Source organism: Enoplosus armatus, chromosome 1, assembly GCF_043641665.1.
Source record: "Enoplosus armatus isolate fEnoArm2 chromosome 1, fEnoArm2.hap1, whole genome shotgun sequence".
In the NCBI taxonomy this organism is placed as follows: Eukaryota; Metazoa; Chordata; class Actinopteri; order Centrarchiformes; family Enoplosidae; genus Enoplosus; species Enoplosus armatus.
Window position 1 is genome coordinate 5,330,485 of NC_092180.1, and position 17,776 is coordinate 5,348,260.

Genomic DNA, 17,776 nt, shown 5'->3' on the forward strand with positions numbered 1-17,776 from the left:
TCTTGGGCATTTTTTAAGACTCCAAACATGATAACGAGTGCTGGAGCCTGGCCTCAGAATGGATACTGATCTGAACCCATTTAGACATCTCAGCCCTTATAATCCATCACTGTTGCATCAGAACAGTAACATCCATTTTTAAAATTTCAAAGAAATTCAGCTCACCATTACATATTAATGATTACAGTCAGGAGTACCGTGTCAGCTAAGGCAAGTCAGGAGGAGCATCTTGCTTCTGTTTGTTTCTATGATTTCTACATTTTTCTCTCTGAAATAAAGCTGTCATTAGTTAACACCCATTGCTGTGACATTTGGTCAAGTCAAACAAGATGCTTCCTTCAGCAACGGTATAGTTCAAAAGAGGCATATGGCATATGACATGTATGGGTTAAATTTGGTACTTGCAGCTTTCTCACGACTTTTTTTAAAACGTGGATTGGGAGAAAAGTCGGCAAAATAATCTATGATTGGAAGAAAGGTATAGGCATAGTATTCAATGGCTTCCAGGTACATCTTCTTTTTTTGTCTCGTTATAGCTGTTTGGGTGTATTGATTTGATATGTTTGTGGCTTTTACTAAGACTGCTAGAATATATATATATATTTTTTTTAAAGCCAAAAGAATGACTTTACAAATCTTGACAGTAGGCGTTTTCACACCTGCCTTGTTTAGTTTGGTTGAATCGAACCCTGGAGCGTTTACCCACTTGGTGCGGTTTGTTTGGCAGGTGTGAACACAGTAATGCACTTGGGTGTAGACAAAACCAACAGCGCTGAGACCCTTGAGAGAAGGTGGTCTCAGTCCGATCCCAAACGAACTCTGGAGCGGTTCGTTCGTGGTGGGAATGTGATCCGCCTTCGATCCGACCCAACTACCAGGTGTACTCTGCAAGTGTGATGCCGAGAAAAGACCGTTAACAGATCACCGAACATGTCTTTAACATGTTGATTTTTAGCATGTACAACATATAGTATTAAGTATCAAGATGTTTCCTCAAAGTGCCTTCGGCATTCTGCTGGTGTGGTTTTGCCTGGTATTTTGCTCAGATAATTTCCACAGTTATGGGCAAATGCCAACTGTGCTGTTGCTCCAAGTTAAATTGCATAGCAATGTTTCTCTCACAGAAATATGCGCTAGTCCAGAACACAGGACCCTCCTTCCTGTAATTACTTTCTTGCTCCCGCCCCAGACACATCTGACCGATAAGCAGAGTTCTCACGTGGTTTGCAGGGATGCATTTTGCTCCAAGTAAACTCATCAGCTGATTCGGACCGGAGCAGACGAGCTACACCAAGCCAAAGCTGCTTTACTTTCCAAAATTTAACCATCAACTACCTTTTTACAACACAATTTATGTCACTATAATTATACAGCATGAATGTAAACATAACGTTATTTAGGTTCACACATTTCTGCACACATTTCAGAATTTGTGCACATTTTGTGAAACCGTTGACACCAATCTGCATTCCAACTGTGCGTCAGCATAGGGATATGCAACTATACATACATAGACTCAGGATTGCACATTAGAGACGTGTTAATGCCTACTAACATACTGATAAACGTGGCGCAGAATCCGGAGAACGGATTTCCAATGAGAGACAGTGGCACATTGGTGGGCAGCAATCTTAAACAAAAGAACAAAAGACTGCACCACGTATGGTGCCATCTGTTGTCAGTATCCTGTCACCCCAATGTGAACACAAAGCTCCAGAGAGAACTGCCTCCAACTTCTTCTATTCAGTCAATTTGCAAACTAGAATGGCCGGAATTCATTGGCAAATAGCTGTGACTGAACAGGGGACACTCCAGTGAACTAATCCCTTCGAGCACTCTGCATTTTGCAGGGAGCGGCAACCTGCCAAGACTGGCCATTGAAGCTACATTGCTATTGTGTCATTTTTAATGCAACACTGTTGTCTTTCTCAACGCTAACAATGAATGACAGTATTTCAGCCTTTTGGAGGTATTACCACTACACCAGTGATAGGTCACAGGAAGGCAGAAACCTAAATGGTTCGTACAATTTGCAAACTGAAATAGTTTTTATCGCTGGCTGTGAAAATTCGAAATGTTCGTGTTATATCATTAAAACACAACTCCCTGGCCTACTTTCTACAGCTTCTGAACCTGAAAGAAATCACATTCAATATGTTATTAACATTTGGAAAGAGCCAAGTTCCTCTGATGAAGCATAAAATGTAACAAGGGCATCACTGTGATGTGGAACCTTTTTAATTAAATATTTAATAATTCATCTTTCAAACAAAATGAGTGTCAAGAGTTCATTCAGAATTCGTTTGCTGGCAGTCCGACGTTGGTCCACAGCTGCATGTTCACCTACTTCACCAATCACACAAATCCTCTGCTAAAGCAGTGATCTGTTTAACCATTGTAAGAAGGCAGCTTATGGGGTCTGTGCAGCTCATTATTCTGCCACTGCAGCTGGCTGTGTGTACTCACCTACGTAAACCCAGGCTGCCACCTGCTTTTTTTTTTTGCACTGCATGTGGAGGAAATGTATTTCCACAGTTTTCTGATTCCAAAAACCAAAATGTTTTGCAGTGAGAATGTTAGTCCATATCATTGTAACCAATTATCAAGATTGTCCTCGCTGCCTGAGTCATGCTAGCATACTTCACTGTGCCATGTTTTCATTTAGTCCAATCAGCTTTGACATTGCAACGATGCCCTTCAACCTACAATTGGCCGATCCCGAAGATCTCTTTTTAGGAACGCAGTCATTGGAGCAGATTGGTGGGCTAGACAAGTGACACGAATACTAAGAGCGCCCTCGCATTCAGTCAGTCTGCCACCCAGGGCATCCTGTCTTAATCCCTTTGCAGAGACCAGACAGAGCCTTGGCAGAGTGCATTTGAACATGGAGGTCCTTGCAGATTATTTAGCCCATGCAATTATCATAATGGTGGCAGCATAAGGTAATATGTGAATATGAATTGAATTATTACTTGAAAGGTGTCTCTTTACCCTGTCGCTCTCCCTCTTCCCAATATTGGCACAAGATAGCAACCTTCCTCTACCCTTACCTAAAATGAAGGCACATGAAATGAAACTCTACGTTCTATAATGTTAGAGTGTTTAACACTGTTTAACATGAGAGGTAATACAAATGCAATTCCCTGAAAAACGAGGTTTACTTGATTGACACTACCTGCTCAACATGGTTTAACATAACTCCCATTTTGAGAATTTACAGATGTGTAATATTGAAACACAAATGCATCTTTCCATTGTCATGATTAAAGGCAAGTGTGATTTTACACCGTCGTTTGATGCTTTTAAACCACTCAAACCAAAAGTCATGGCAATTTCAAAGCCATTCAATAAACAAAAGCAAACAAAACAGGGCCGTCACAAGTCAATAGCTAAGACTGTAATCATCAGTCTATAGGGCAACGTGGCTGGATGGCTGATATTATATTTCTCATCAGAAACAAGAGATTGATTAAAAGTAATCTCTTTGTACTGTTCAGACATAATACAATAGCATATTGCCTGATAGTAAATTAAAATGTGTCTATAAGTTTTTTTTCCTCACAGTGATTGTCTGTCTGACCATAATTCCAGATGGCAGTTTGATTGCTCTCAATTTAGCCTTCCTTTTAATTTAATCTCGTTTCATCACAGAGCAGAGAAAATGAGACCGGTCATCTAAAATCGTGATGAGTTTCAATAATATGATCGTGCCATCTGGGAGCCCTGAGGGGATGGCAGGGGTTAAGCTCAGGTCAGAGGGTCAACTGGGCCACCTCTTTTCTCACAGTTCATGATGAAGAGACCTAGATTGCTGCGTTCTCTTTTGTTGGTCAGAGGGGAAAAAAAGCTTGTTTGGTAAAACATTAGCAGGAATATGTTCAGTATATAGTGAGCTGGGTAGACTGTAGCCCTCCATGAACCTGCACAGGATAAGTGGGAGAGGAAAATGAATGGGTGGATGGATTTTTTATATATACTATATTTCTGATCCATATACCTTTATTGGGCTTTGAACTTTCTGGCCATAAACCCTAATGTCACCCTAAAGCTTAATCAATATGTTTTTTATAATAACATTAAATCAACTCTCTGTGTAAAATGAAAGGGGCTTTTTAGCTTTTAGCTCATTGTTTAGAATTGTATGGCCTGCACACAGTATTTGCTGTATGGTTCAGTCAATATATCAGTCAGCTTTTCATGTTCATGTTTTTATGCCCCCTAGTGTCCAAAAATTGATTAATGCAGCTTTAAAATTAAAGGAAGCAAAGGAGCTTTTCTTTAAAAGGATTTAGAAAATCAAATTATATTGTTCTATTACAATGTTCTATTGAACTGTCCAAAATGAAGAATTGCTTAAAATGTAGTATCTGGAATTTAAACATGTTAAACAAGTTTAAGCAACCAAGTAAACACGTTTGGTCAGCTTTATTAAATGTGAAGTGTCCCTGCAGTTGTCATAACATCCTATACCCCATAGCTGAAATCCATTCCACCTTTTCACTAACACCTTTGGCAGCCATCCATTCCTGAAGCACTTTATCTCCACACAGATGAGAGAAAACACTTCAGCGTAACCCACTAGTATGACCTCGCTTACACATGTGGGTTTTTTTCCCAGTCTATGTTTGCAGCCATCTTTCAACAAGACGTTATAGAATGTTTCACAGATTGTATCTCTCGTGCAGAAAGGATGTTGTTAACTTGATTCCACTGAAAATGAAATGCTGTGGCTCCAGACAGTTGTATTTCAGCGATTTTGCCAGGATGCCTCGGACTACATTTATTACCTTGAAAATGAAATGTTGTGGCTGCTGTCAGTTGTACTTTGAATGATCAGATTGAAGGCACAGAAATGATTTAAATTTGGTTTCATTCAGAGAAATAATGATTTCTCCATTCCTCTTGGGCATCTCACTAAGTATAGTCCACACAGGGTGTAGCTAAAGAAATAAACAGACCAAAATGGTTTGCATCATTCCTTTTTTTTTTGTGACCTATACTACAGTGCATTGCAGCAGTGGCCTATAATTATTTTCACAGAGGAGACTAGAGCGAAGAGAGGCTGCATTGCTGACACACCTTGTTTAAAACCCTCACTAAATGTAACTAGTTCAAAGTGTTTTGTTTCAAAGCATCACTCCTACAACTGGCCCAACCAAACGAGATGATAAAGACAAGGCTAAGAAAATATATAGCAGGCATTAACAGCTAGAGAAAATGACAGATGTGATTATACCATAACTGCTGTAAACATGACAATATACCAAGTGTTATGATGCATATGACAGCTGCAGTAAGGCCTGTAGTCTGAACAACCTGAACTTACCCTAGTTACAGGCATAGGCATAGTTTAAAATTGGCTGCAGCAACAAAGCAAGTGACAATACTAAAAAAAAATATTTGCTGGATAACACCATCCCAGGAGAATGAAAAATGTTCAAGAAAATACACTTTATTTCTGCTGTTCTGAGACTCATCCGGTCAACGATAGGGCCATCACTTCTGTTCCTGTTAGAAGAATAGACTTTAGCTGATAAGTCAGCAGCACCCAACAGCCTCCTAGATTTATTCCACTAACACCAGCACTCAGCGTAGTGAGGCCAAGGTGGGGGAGGGGTATTGGCTTTTTTTCTTTTTTTTTCAGGTGGAGCAGAGGCGGAAAGTGAAGCACTCTCAGTCTGCATGTCAGAATGAGACAGCAGCCGTGGTGGCCTCTAGTTATGATGGGCCCAGTGCAAGATTTGACTTGCTTGGAGCAACACAAACAGATGGGCACAGTCACGAAATGAATTAACAGATCAAGTAATTATTGGTCAGATGTTTACATACATGTAGCTTACTAATGCGTTAATCACTGAGCAGCACAACACTTCAGACATACAGCTGAAAACAGATTGTATTGACAACATTGTAGTGTAAGCTTATAGCAATGCTGCTGTTGTGTTTTATTGAACGGATTATTGCTGTATTTTCTTAATCTCGATAATTGTACTGTAAGAATCAGTCATGATAAGAAAAACATGAAAGCCCATCCATCATACTGGGCCACATTTAGCCATTTTCTAGATGTCCAATCAGCAGTGATTTTCAGTTGTTCACTGAAATAAAAATTGAAACACAGTTTACTTGTTAAATTGCTGCACCTGATCTGCAAAAACCTTTTTTGTTTTGTCTTGTTTTGGGGCTGTTATTAATGTTTTAATTTCATTATAAATCAGCCAATTGTTTTCTCAATTATACAATTAATCACTTTGTCTACAACATGTCCTGAAAAATAGCCTTTATAGAGCCCAAGGTGATGTATTCAATTAGCTTCTTTTATCTGACCAACACTCCATAACCCAAAGATTTTCAAATTACTATCATGATGATGAGGAAAAACAGCACATCCTCACTCTTGAGAAGCTGGAACCAGAGAATTTTGGCTTGAATTTTTTTTAAATGATTAGCAAAATAGCCACTCATTTTCTGTTGATCCACTAATCGATTAACTGACTGATTGTTTCAGCTCTATTTTGATTCTCTCCAGATCATTTTTAAGAGATAATGATAGCACTCTTCCCCGTTTTTTCTGTACTTTTTTTGGAGAACAAATCTGAAAAGACCAAACATTTAATTGATCCTACTAACAAGTATTTTCTGTGTAGCCAAATGTGATGCTTGTTCCTCTGTGCCATAGAGCTCCACTGCCGTCCAACAACGTATGAAAAACCTAAATGAGCCACAGCGTTGCCAGTGACAGAGTGACATGTTTTTTCATTACAATGAACATGGGCAGTTTATTTTGTGTCAATTCTACATACTCACTGTAGTATAATAGTCCCCCACATATGACTATTTACTCCTCTTTGAATTAACTACAGTTCCCAGCTGTTTTAGGATAGTATCGAGTAGTATTTTAATAAAAGGGATCTATACATTTGTGACCTGTGTTTAAAGATTTACGTGTTTGATAATAAAGAATGGGCTTTGGACTGAGTGCCACAGAAACAGTAGGAAAGCATTAAGAGATGGACTAACTCAGCCTTAGTTTTGTTTTTTTGCTGTGATTTCAACAGCCTTATCCTTTAACAGACTCTCTTTTGTTATGTTGTTTGTTAGGTGGCTTAGGTCCTTATTTATTGTATTTAATCCATATGCTAATGTATTCATTAGTACTCATAATTTCAAACACTGACACAACAAACCTGTTATCCATCTGTATCTCCTAGGCACATTGTCTGTACACAGGTCTTGTAAGACGCAGATGGCCTGTGAGGTTACAACATCAGCACAAACGAGTTTGAAAACAAGACATGCAACAAACGTATGCAAATGTGATGAATCAGTAATGTGTTGAATGAATTAGCAAGATGACATTCAGTTCACCAGACAGCTCTCTTAGAGGCCACGGGCTTCTTTCTCCATCATGATGAGAGACTGTGATTTCATATCACTACATGTTTTACCCACTCTATCAATTTCACACTGAATCAATTGCAAATTGCTGTGATCAGTAATAATACAAACTTTGTTTAGGTGCATTTTTTCTCCCCCCAAATAGTACAATAAGGTATGAGATGAATAAAACATGTTTTTCTTTCCAGTGACTTTACTAGTTATAATGTTATTACATTTAAGGTAGGAATGTGAAGGAGGTGAAAAGGATTTGTAATTCCTGAAGGCATATTAAGCAGCAGTGTTAATGGCATTAGGTATTAACTTTGATAATAATCAGTATTAGAATCGTGTGCCACATATGAGATTAGCATGCCTGCTGCTGAACATGTGACTCTTTTGCCCGATAGTGGCAGTGCAAATTGAGATGTTTATTTTTTTTGTCACTTGGTTAGAATAATCTCATTGTACATAAAACAGTCCAAATCCCCCCTTAGAACTCTGTGGGGAAATGATAAATGTGCCAACAAGCTAAGACAAATATCAAAATCAAAATGTGCCTGAAAAGCAAGTTGTTCAATAATGCAACATTTCTTGTTACATTTCATCCTCAAAGATGTATTATCTTCCTCAATTTGATGATCAATGTGTGGAGCAGTGTTAACATATTTTCTTCTCATATTCATACCATGAGACAGTGAAACAGAGATTCTTTTTTTGGAGGTGATACTTGATTTCTTGATTGGTAGACACTCGGTTATTTAGGTCTTTGCATCGTAGACTGCCAAGCTTGCTTCCCCGGTGTGTGGGAATGTCCAAGCTAACACGTCTCGCTAGTTGGAGTACAATGTCGTTGCTTGCAGTGCACAACACCGACAAGACTCTAATCATCTGACATTGTAATTTAAGTGCTCTGAAATACTCTGCTTTATATTACCATCTCCTTACTGTGCGCACCCTGATTGAGACATATGTTACCGTAGCACTTTTCCAACAAAGTCATTATAACAAATGAATTTGGCAAATCACAGTGGTGTCAGACATAATGCCGGTGGCTGCTGGTGCAGGAGCAGAAAAGTAAGGGTGGGTGTGTTTTTATGTTGCTGGCAGGATTTTAGATGTAAGCAGCTACTGCTTTCAGTGGCTATGAATGCATGTAGAGCGTGCCTAGATGGAATTAATCCACACAGTGTTGCACCAACAAAGGGAGGAAGGATGTTTGAAGCATTTTTTTTTCTTTTTTTTTGCAATATATGTGCCATCCCTTTATGTAATGAGGCATTCTGTACTGATTAAATGTATTCAGATAAAATGTTTATGAAGAACATGTAGCCAAAGCTTTAATTACTCTATGAGTGGTATATCAACATTCTCATTGTTGAATTTACTATTTTTCTTTAAGCATTCCAGTGGAAATGGAAACGGAGATGTTTTATTGACAGCTGATAATCTCTGTCAGTGTGTTTGTCATGTCTGACATTTTCTTCTCTTAGGTGGCAGCACAGGGTTGTTGTAATTCCAGCCAGACAAAATGAGCTCCTGCCAGTGGGAGGCCTCATTCGATCTGATTCCCCAGCAGAGGCTCGTCTCTCTGCAGCCTCTCTACAGCACGGCTGGCGTGGCAGCCTGGCTGGTGCAAAACCAAGCCACATGTAGACTCATTTCTACTGATTAAGTCAGCCACTCATCCTCACCAGAGAACATTTCCACCTCAGTTAATAATTTTTACAGTTTAGAAAACACCTGTCATAATATTCTTGTTCCTTCTCGCTTGTGGGTTGACGGAAAGAGAAGATTAACAGATAACTTGGGTTGGAAGAGTTGGAAAGAGACAAGGAGAATATTCAAATCTAAGGACCCGGTAGGCAAGGTTAATGTTTTTTGCACTAGGCAAGAGTGCTTTGCTCTTGGCAAAGGCATTAACCGCAGTGAATAATGGTGTCTGCCTCACTTAATAGCACAGCTTGACACAATGCTGTCATATTTTAGGATTTTACGGCATATGTGATATGTTTGGTATAAGGTAGGTATTGATTTATTTGTAGATTACCATATTTGTGGGCAGATGATAATAAGGGCAACACATCAACACTGCTGTGTGGAAGTTGGAGGCACATGCTGTACTGTATGTGTATGAATGTCTTGGTCTATTTTTATCTTGAGCACACTCAGGCATATTCCTAGACACTTTGGCTGAATGGACTAATCTAATCTAATTTAATCTAATCTAAGATAACGGAGTAACGAGTTTCTTGTTAGTCACTTGATTTGGGAGATAATAAATTCTGCTACTGTATAGTTATGCAAAGACAATACCAGACCTCTTCACACTCTGGAATCATGCTATTTGTTAGAGATTTTGGTGTGACGATAAATTGGATTGTAGTGAAAAGTAAACAGCACTGCAATACTGCTTTGAAGAAAAGAAGCCCAGGAAATAAATCATGGATAAAATGTTTCAAAGGCAATAAAAAGGTTATAGAGTATTTGAGTAAAAAGTTGATAGTGAAAATAACTGCCATTGTTTTATCCCTGGATAACATTTATCAATGACTTTATTAATATATTGTTGTGTTTTACATCAAGATATAAACAGCACAGCACCATTTCAGGCAAGAGTAGCTGGACTTCCTCTATGTTAGCCAGTGTATGCATTTCACAGTTTGCACTGCTATTTGCATTGTTTTTTTTTTATCATGAACAGATATTCTGTACAAATTTCTCATTAGCTCTCAGACAGTGCATGTTTGTAACATTGCAGGGCCACATTTATCGACTGTCACGCTTTGGTGTTAGTGACTTGTGTTGTCCTGAAAAGAATTGATCCCAATGACATCAACAGCTTTTCACAACTAAGGCTTTGTGTAGTAAATAATTCCAGGCTTAGTACTCCAATGAGTAAGAGGCTCACAAGAAATACCCAGGTCCTGCTCGATGCAAAGTTCTAAGTTCGTTTTCCATTTTCGGTCTCCAGTGTAGATGCATCAGCTTCTGTGAAGTCTGGAAATCTGGCGCAATCCAGGGTTAGGCAGCTAATAAAAAGCTTGTTATATACAATTATACAATTAGTTGAAGCTGTTAATTCATCTCTTGCATCATTCTATGCATATTGTGTTATATAAATAGATTACGGCTGCAAGCAATCATGATTTTCGTTATCAATGAATCTGTTGGTAATTTCTTGATAAATCATTCGGTTTATGTAAATGAAAAAATTTGGTGAAAAGCACCCGTTATAATTTCCTAGAGCTCCAAGTTAAAACATAATACAACATCAACAGTGTACTCTGTGCTACTTCATGTGGTTACTAAATATTTTGCTTTCTTTTTTCTTCTTGTTGCAGAGATGAACAGCAGATGAACTATGAATGCTGAACACAATGATCTCCTCCCTCCAGCGCCAGACAATGAGAGGTCGTAGGCTGAAGGGGGCGCTGTCCAACCCCCTCTTTGTGCTGCTTTTGGCCCTTCAGATCCTGGTGGTGGCTGGGCTGGTTCGTGCTCAGACCTGTCCTTCTGTCTGCTCATGCAGTAACCAGTTCAGCAAAGTCATATGCACCCGCCGCAACCTACGGGACGTCCCAGATGGCATTTCCACCAACACTCGCTACCTGAACCTCCAGGACAACCTCATCCAGGTCATCAAGGTGGACAGTTTCAAACATCTGCGCCATCTGGAGATCCTGCAGCTGAGCAAGAACCACATACGAAGCATTGAAATTGGCGCCTTCAATGGGCTGGCCAGTCTCAACACCTTGGAGCTCTTTGATAATCGGCTCACGACAATCCCCAATGGAGCATTTGAGTACTTGTCCAAGCTGAAGGAATTGTGGCTACGGAACAACCCCATCGAAAGTATACCATCTTATGCCTTCAACCGGGTCCCATCGCTCCGAAGGCTGGATCTGGGTGAGCTCAAACGTCTCTCCTACATTTCTGACGGAGCCTTTAAGGACTTGAGCAACTTGCGTTACCTGAACCTGGGAATGTGCAACCTCAAGGATATCCCCAACATCTTACCTTTGGTGAGGCTTGAAGAGCTAGAAATGTCAGGAAACCAGATCTCTGTTATCAAGCCCAGCTCATTTACAGGATTAGTGAACCTCCAGAAGCTGTGGATGATGCATGCCCAGATCCAAACTATAGAGAGAAATTCCTTTGATGACCTTCAGTCACTGGTGGAGCTCAATCTGGCTCACAACAACCTTACCTTTCTACCACACGACCTCTTCACACCGTTGCATCGCCTGGAGAGGGTCCACCTCCATCACAACCCCTGGAACTGCAACTGTGATATCTTGTGGCTCAGCTGGTGGCTGAAGGAGGCAGTACCTGCCAATACCAGTTGCTGTGCCCGTTGCCATTCGCCTGCAGTCTTTAAAGGTCGCTACATTGGGGAATTGGACCACAGCTACTTCCAGTGTGATGTTCCTGTCATTGTGGAGCCACCCAGTGACTTGAATGTGACAGAAGGCATGGGCGCAGAGCTTAAATGTCGTACAAGCTCGTTGACATCCATCAGCTGGCTTACACCAAATGGCTCGCTGGTGACACATGGGGCTTATAAGGTGCGTTTGTCTGTACTCAATGATGGGACACTGAACTTTACTAGCGTCACAATGCAGGACACTGGGACTTACACCTGTATGGTTAGCAACACAGCAGGCAATATTTCTGCCTCTGCTGTGCTTAATGTTACTTCTGTAGAAAACAGCGGGGTGACCTATTTTACCACAGTCACCGTGGAGACCATTGAGACCCCAGGGGATGATAGCCAAACGCCACTTCCCCCATTTGGCAGGGTGTCATCCTCAACAACAAAAGGTACTCCTGTTTTAACAAGGACAACAGAGCGGACTTATACCATTCCAGTTATTGATCGGGATGGCCTGGATGAGGTGATGAAAACCACCAAGATTATCATTGGCTGCTTCGTGGCCATCACGCTTATGGCTGCTGTTCTGTTGGTTATTTTCTACAAGATGAGGAAGCAGCATAACCAGCAGGATCCTGATGGCCCTGCCTCCTCCATGGAGGTCATTACTGTTGAGGAGGAGCTTGCAGGTGTCGCTGCCATGGAGAGGCACCTATCGCTGCCCCCTCTGGAGCACTACAACCACTACAACACCTACAAGAGCACTTACCACCACCCTCCTATGCTCAGTACCATACACAGCTCCACCACACAGGAACCTTTACTGATTCAAGCCTGCTCTAAAGACAACGTACAAGAGACCCAAATCTGATCTTGAATTTGACTAAATACCCAGTATCAGCAGTTTCATACTTGGAGTACAATGGACCAAAACGTGAAGATAAAAGAAATCAAAATGACATTGACTTGACAGAGTTGATGTCGATAATGGCGATAAATCAGCATTTGGCAAAGGGACGACATATGATACTTTAACAAGTGTCTTTACAAAAACAAAGATTATTTATTAAAAGTATGTCTAGTGGCTAAATGAAGAAAAACAATTTGTGATAGCTTTTTAGCTCATTTTATTTCTCTCTCTTTCTCTCTCTCTCTGTGTAATACTGCACAAGGGAAAGAATGGTTTCCTAAAAAGTGAAAATGGAATGTATCAAATGCAGCTCACGTGAAACCACTCTAGGAATTGGCCTTTTCCTAAAATTAATGCAATGCCATTAATTGAATTCTTTGATTTTACCTGATAATATGTTTTTTGTTGAGGGGCATAAGCACTTATTGGGGCCCAGTTGTTCAGCATACCTTAATTTGGCAGAGGTCTATGAGAGAAAAAACATAAAATGGGTTTATTTTCATTGCCATCATATTCTAGCTGTCACTCAACACAAAATGAGATCTTTTAATGACACAGCTCTGGATGATATCGCAGTGAAGCCAGCATGCCTGAGGAGCAAAGCAGCCAAATGAGTAAATGTGCATTTCCCCTGTGGCTCCTAAACAACAGCCATACATCCTTCACTTTAATTAAGATTAAGTTCTTGCTCCCACTCCTCCTCCCTTTTCTTTACTACTTCTTTCCTTCTACTCCACCTTTCTTCTTCTGTCTCCAATCTCTTCTATTTCTCCGTATTCCCTTTACACCCCCCCCACCCCCCCACCCCCACCCCCCCACTCTCCTTGCCTTCATGTCCTCTTGCTTCTTTGATTGTCTCTCTGTCACTTAGCTCAGGCACGTTCCTCACCCCTCGCCATGTCTCATTTGTCACGCTTTATCCGCCGGCATGTGCCGCGCGATGGCAGAATATTGCTTGGGAAAATGAAGGGGAGCATACGGCTGCGGTCTGTAGCCTCCCTGTTAACCCAGTAATGATCTACGTCCACTCAGTGTCGCGTTACCTTGCCATCACCCCAGGGTCACACGAGCTCGGGCGCTGATAGTCCATCTGTTATACAGATAAAGAGGCAAATGAGGCTGCTTTGTAATGTAGTGTGACCCTGTCAGACTAACGCAGACGGGGCTAACATAGTCAGTGAAGCAGCTAGGAACCTGCAACAAAATAAGGAGAGATGGGTTATAGCTCATTAATCTGTATCAGCAGTTCATTTGCAGACTAACAGAGGAAAGCTGATAACAAAACAGCATGAGACTTTTCCACTCTCCCTGTGCCCAACATCTAACAGGGGGGAGAGGCCTTTGATATTGAAGCGACCCCTGCTCAGTCTCATTTTTGTCAGAGAAAAACACACACGCTTTGATGTTGCATCATTTATAGACCATCAAAACATCGTCTCTCCTGTAGTCTGTTTACGCTTTGCTTTTTCATTTAGTCTTTCAAAGAGGAAGGCTTAAGGAAGGGGGAGGTAGGGATGAAAAGTGAAGAACAGTGGGTGGGGAAGGGGGAGTCAGACCCACAACGGTCATGAGGGGTCTTCAAACAGAGATATTGCAGATATGAAGGGCAGAGGAGTGAAAAAAGATAAGGAATAAGGAGGCAAAACTAGCCATCAGACTGTCACCATGGAAACAGTGACCTTGTGTAGAAAGTATGAAGAGGTAGATATGCCTTTCGCTTTGGTCTCTGTGCAACAAGCATATTTTAATTTCCCACTGGCGATTTCAAAAATGTGACTGATTATCGACAAAACTGGCAAAATGGAACGTATATTTACAAGTTTTGATGGGATTTGACCTGCACATGACGTCACCTTTGCAGAGCGACGCACCGCTTCAGTCATTTAAATAAAATAAATCACAGCATGTGAAGAATTTTACAATTTAACTGTCTAGCAGTTCTACTCGCCTTATTGACTTTCATCTCTGTGAAGACAGCGACCACAGCTTATAGTATGAGCATAATAAAGCACTGTCACTCACAATATCATACGCTTCTGATCAGTCAGGCTCCTAAATGTATTCATTCATTTTCTTTAATAACTGTGGAACGGTGAACAGATGACGGTGGAAGCAAAATATACATTTAAAGACTAGTCATGTGACGTAGAGACAGATGAAACTGTAAATGGAACAACTGAAACAAAAACCTTTTCATTGTCAGCCTTTCATTGAGTGTTATGAACGACAAGAATACCGTTGTCAATGGTGAACCATTCTTTCCCTTTCCACTGTTTTCTTTTTCAATGCTAAATTCCTTTTCAATGCTTTTGGTGGCTTAATGATTCAATGTTGATGCTGGCTACAGTGAAAAAAAAAAAAAAGGTTGAGATTTTTTATATATATATTTGGGGGTGAGGGTTGTGAGTTGTTGAATGAATGGAATATCTCTGTGTTGGTATTTACTTGGGCAGGATGGCTTTATGTGGAGAGATATTTGAATGCCAGAATGAAATTAAGACTGAGCTGCAGAATGTTGGACTTGAAATACCAGCAGAGTGAGCTTGATTTTTGTGCAAAACCCTAAGCCAAGGTGATCAAATTCTTGTATGTTATTCTGCCAACTGTCTATGTATGGGGAGGGTTACTGTACGTGGGAATATTCTCTCTCATTTTTGGAGAGAATAATCATCAAATGGTTAAATTTCTACAAAAAAATATTTTCAAAAACATAATGCAAAAAAAAAAATCTTCAGATCATAATTTTACATGTGCTTCAATTGTTAAAAAAAAGACAAAAAAGCAAAACAAAAACATGAAAAAAAAACAAAAAAAAACAAGAGACTGTGCTTGTAAGGAGTCCAACTAATTTCTCTGAGGATGATGTTCAATTATTGATACCTGAGATTGTAGTTCATACTGTACATGAATACAAATAAAAATTGCAATTCTTTTTTTCCAACAGATTTCATAGAATGTATTATTCACAGAGACGTTGTCACCATTTTCCCGCCTTTGTCCCATTTGCACATGAACACTCGTATAGAAACATTCAAACAAAAAGGATTACTAAGCAGCTCCCAGAATGCTGAAGAGAAGAATATACTGTGAAGAAATGCACTGTAGCTTATTTTATGAGGTCAGAGGAGGGAAGTGGATCCCTCTAAGAGGAAAAGGAAGCTATCTTTCTGTATTGTACAGGGGGAGGTGGATTCTTTTATCTAATTTGAATCACTCCATCTGTTTAACAGAATCATTTGATTCATGCTGGAAAATCTGAGAATTTCATAACCAATAGCACAATAGGCTATTCCTGCTCTCTCCGCTGAATCAATATGATGAACAAAGAACCTCTCAGAACCTTGAAGAACATTGTCACAGTCGGAAATACATAAGTCTAACAGCACACTACCTACACTGGCATTCAAAATGTATTTAGTATTGAATGAATTAAACTGAATCTGCTGGAAACAATCATGATTTGTGGAAAAAATTACAACAATTCAGTGGAGAGACTGCTTTTCATTATGACATCCCTGCTACCCAAATAGCACAAAATGGCTCACAGTCACAATTGCCTCCAGGATTGCTCCATTTCATTCACGAAGTACTTGAGGGCTCCCCAGCAAAATGTTTTGAGGCAGTTGATCATTAATTCCCTCGCTAACTGATCGATTTATTCAGGTGACACACTCATTGAAATGATGCCGGATCCAATCCAGAAACCTGAACAGTAATCTCGATTTCCAGGCAGTTTTAGCATGTATAGAGTATGCGGGAGATGGAAGTATTTTCTCTAGCAGTGAATCAGATGATCACTTCCTTTTTTTCAGTGCGCTTGACTTGCGTCAGTGTTAGTACGTCATACTCTGATCCAACTCTGTATCCAGAAAAGGCAAGTCCCAGTACTTGCGAGCATAATCTGACAAGGAGAGAAGAAAGGAAAAAAATAAATAAAGAACCCAGCCTCGTCCTCTGTGGCTGTGAGGCTGTGTGTGGAGCTGGTCATCTAAAAATTGCTGCAGAACCGCACTGCATTCACACACTATATTGACAAAAAAACTAAACCTGGAAAACAAACACTATAGTCATTTGCTTCGAGTTCTGTAGTTTCTTCCATTAAAAAGACTGCTGTTATCAGTCGATAGTAAGATCAGTCTTAGATGTTGGCGGTTCCTTTGACACATAAATGCACAACAACACAGCAAGTGTCAGCAACGCAGAGCTCGCAGTGGACTTTTTCAACAAGATAAAAGGAAAACAGGGGCTTTCAGACAAAGAAGAGCATACAGCAAAACAACACAAGAGGCTGCATTAGTGTGACCATGTTGCTACATGGAACAGGTAAAGAAAATATGAATTTGAAACATGAGACACAAGTCCACCTTAAGGCTCATTAAATAAATAACCCTAAGGAGCACTGAACCCAGGTCCTCCAGATCTGGCTGGACTCTGCAATCAGGCTCCTGTGGCACCCTAAAGGCAACAAGTGAATACAGTACACAAGCAGACAGTTCTATAGCGTTTAAAACAGGCATGATACCCAAACCAGATGCTCTGATTGCCTATTTAGCTACAAGTGCAAATGTCCCCTTTAAGAAAAGCTCTGTTCAGGGAGTCTAGTTCTAAGAGAAGACAGTCAGGTTAAACGGACCACCAGCAAGCTGTGAAACAGATGGTTTCCCACTTGACTGCTGTTGTATATAATCAAGCATCTAATAACACCTGTTACACATATGAAAGGTGGACAGAGAGAGAGAGAAGGTGAGGTTGCCAACAGTAGCGTGCACAGACGGAAAGGTGTGGGACAGAAAAATCCTCTAAACAGGTTACTTCTGGACTGCGCTGGTGGCTTAGTTGCCTAAGGCACAAACCATGTAACTGCATTGTCTTGGCTGTAATCAGGCTTGGAAGCTTGGTTGCATCCCTTCTCTCTTTTCACAATAAATGATCAAATAAAGTAGAAATGTTCAACAAATATTGCCTGAAAGAAATACTATGGAATGAGGGGGCCCAGGGTCTAACCAAGAGAAAATACAATATGAAGACCTTTGATTAATACATCATCCAAAAAAACAAACAAACAATGAAATGCAAAAAGAAGCTGATCAACGTTGCAGCCAAAATGGAATTTT

The 17,776-nt window shown here is 40.3% G+C and overlaps 1 protein-coding gene across 1 annotated transcript; it reads left to right on the forward strand.

Annotated features, from left to right (window-relative positions):
- Positions 1-10,745: 10,745 nt before the first annotated feature.
- lrrc4cb (leucine rich repeat containing 4C, genome duplicate b) lies at positions 10,746-12,623 on the forward strand. Its single transcript, XM_070907053.1, has one exon. It carries the CDS (start codon positions 10,746-10,748, stop codon positions 12,621-12,623), a length of 1,878 nt encoding a protein of 625 aa, XP_070763154.1.
- Positions 12,624-17,776: the final 5,153 nt, after the last annotated feature.

Bases quoted from the DNA above. Each gene is read 5' to 3' on its own strand.
- lrrc4cb (XM_070907053.1), top strand. From the start codon at position 10,746: ATGCTGAACACAATGATCTCCTCCCTCCAGCGCCAGACAATGAGAGGT.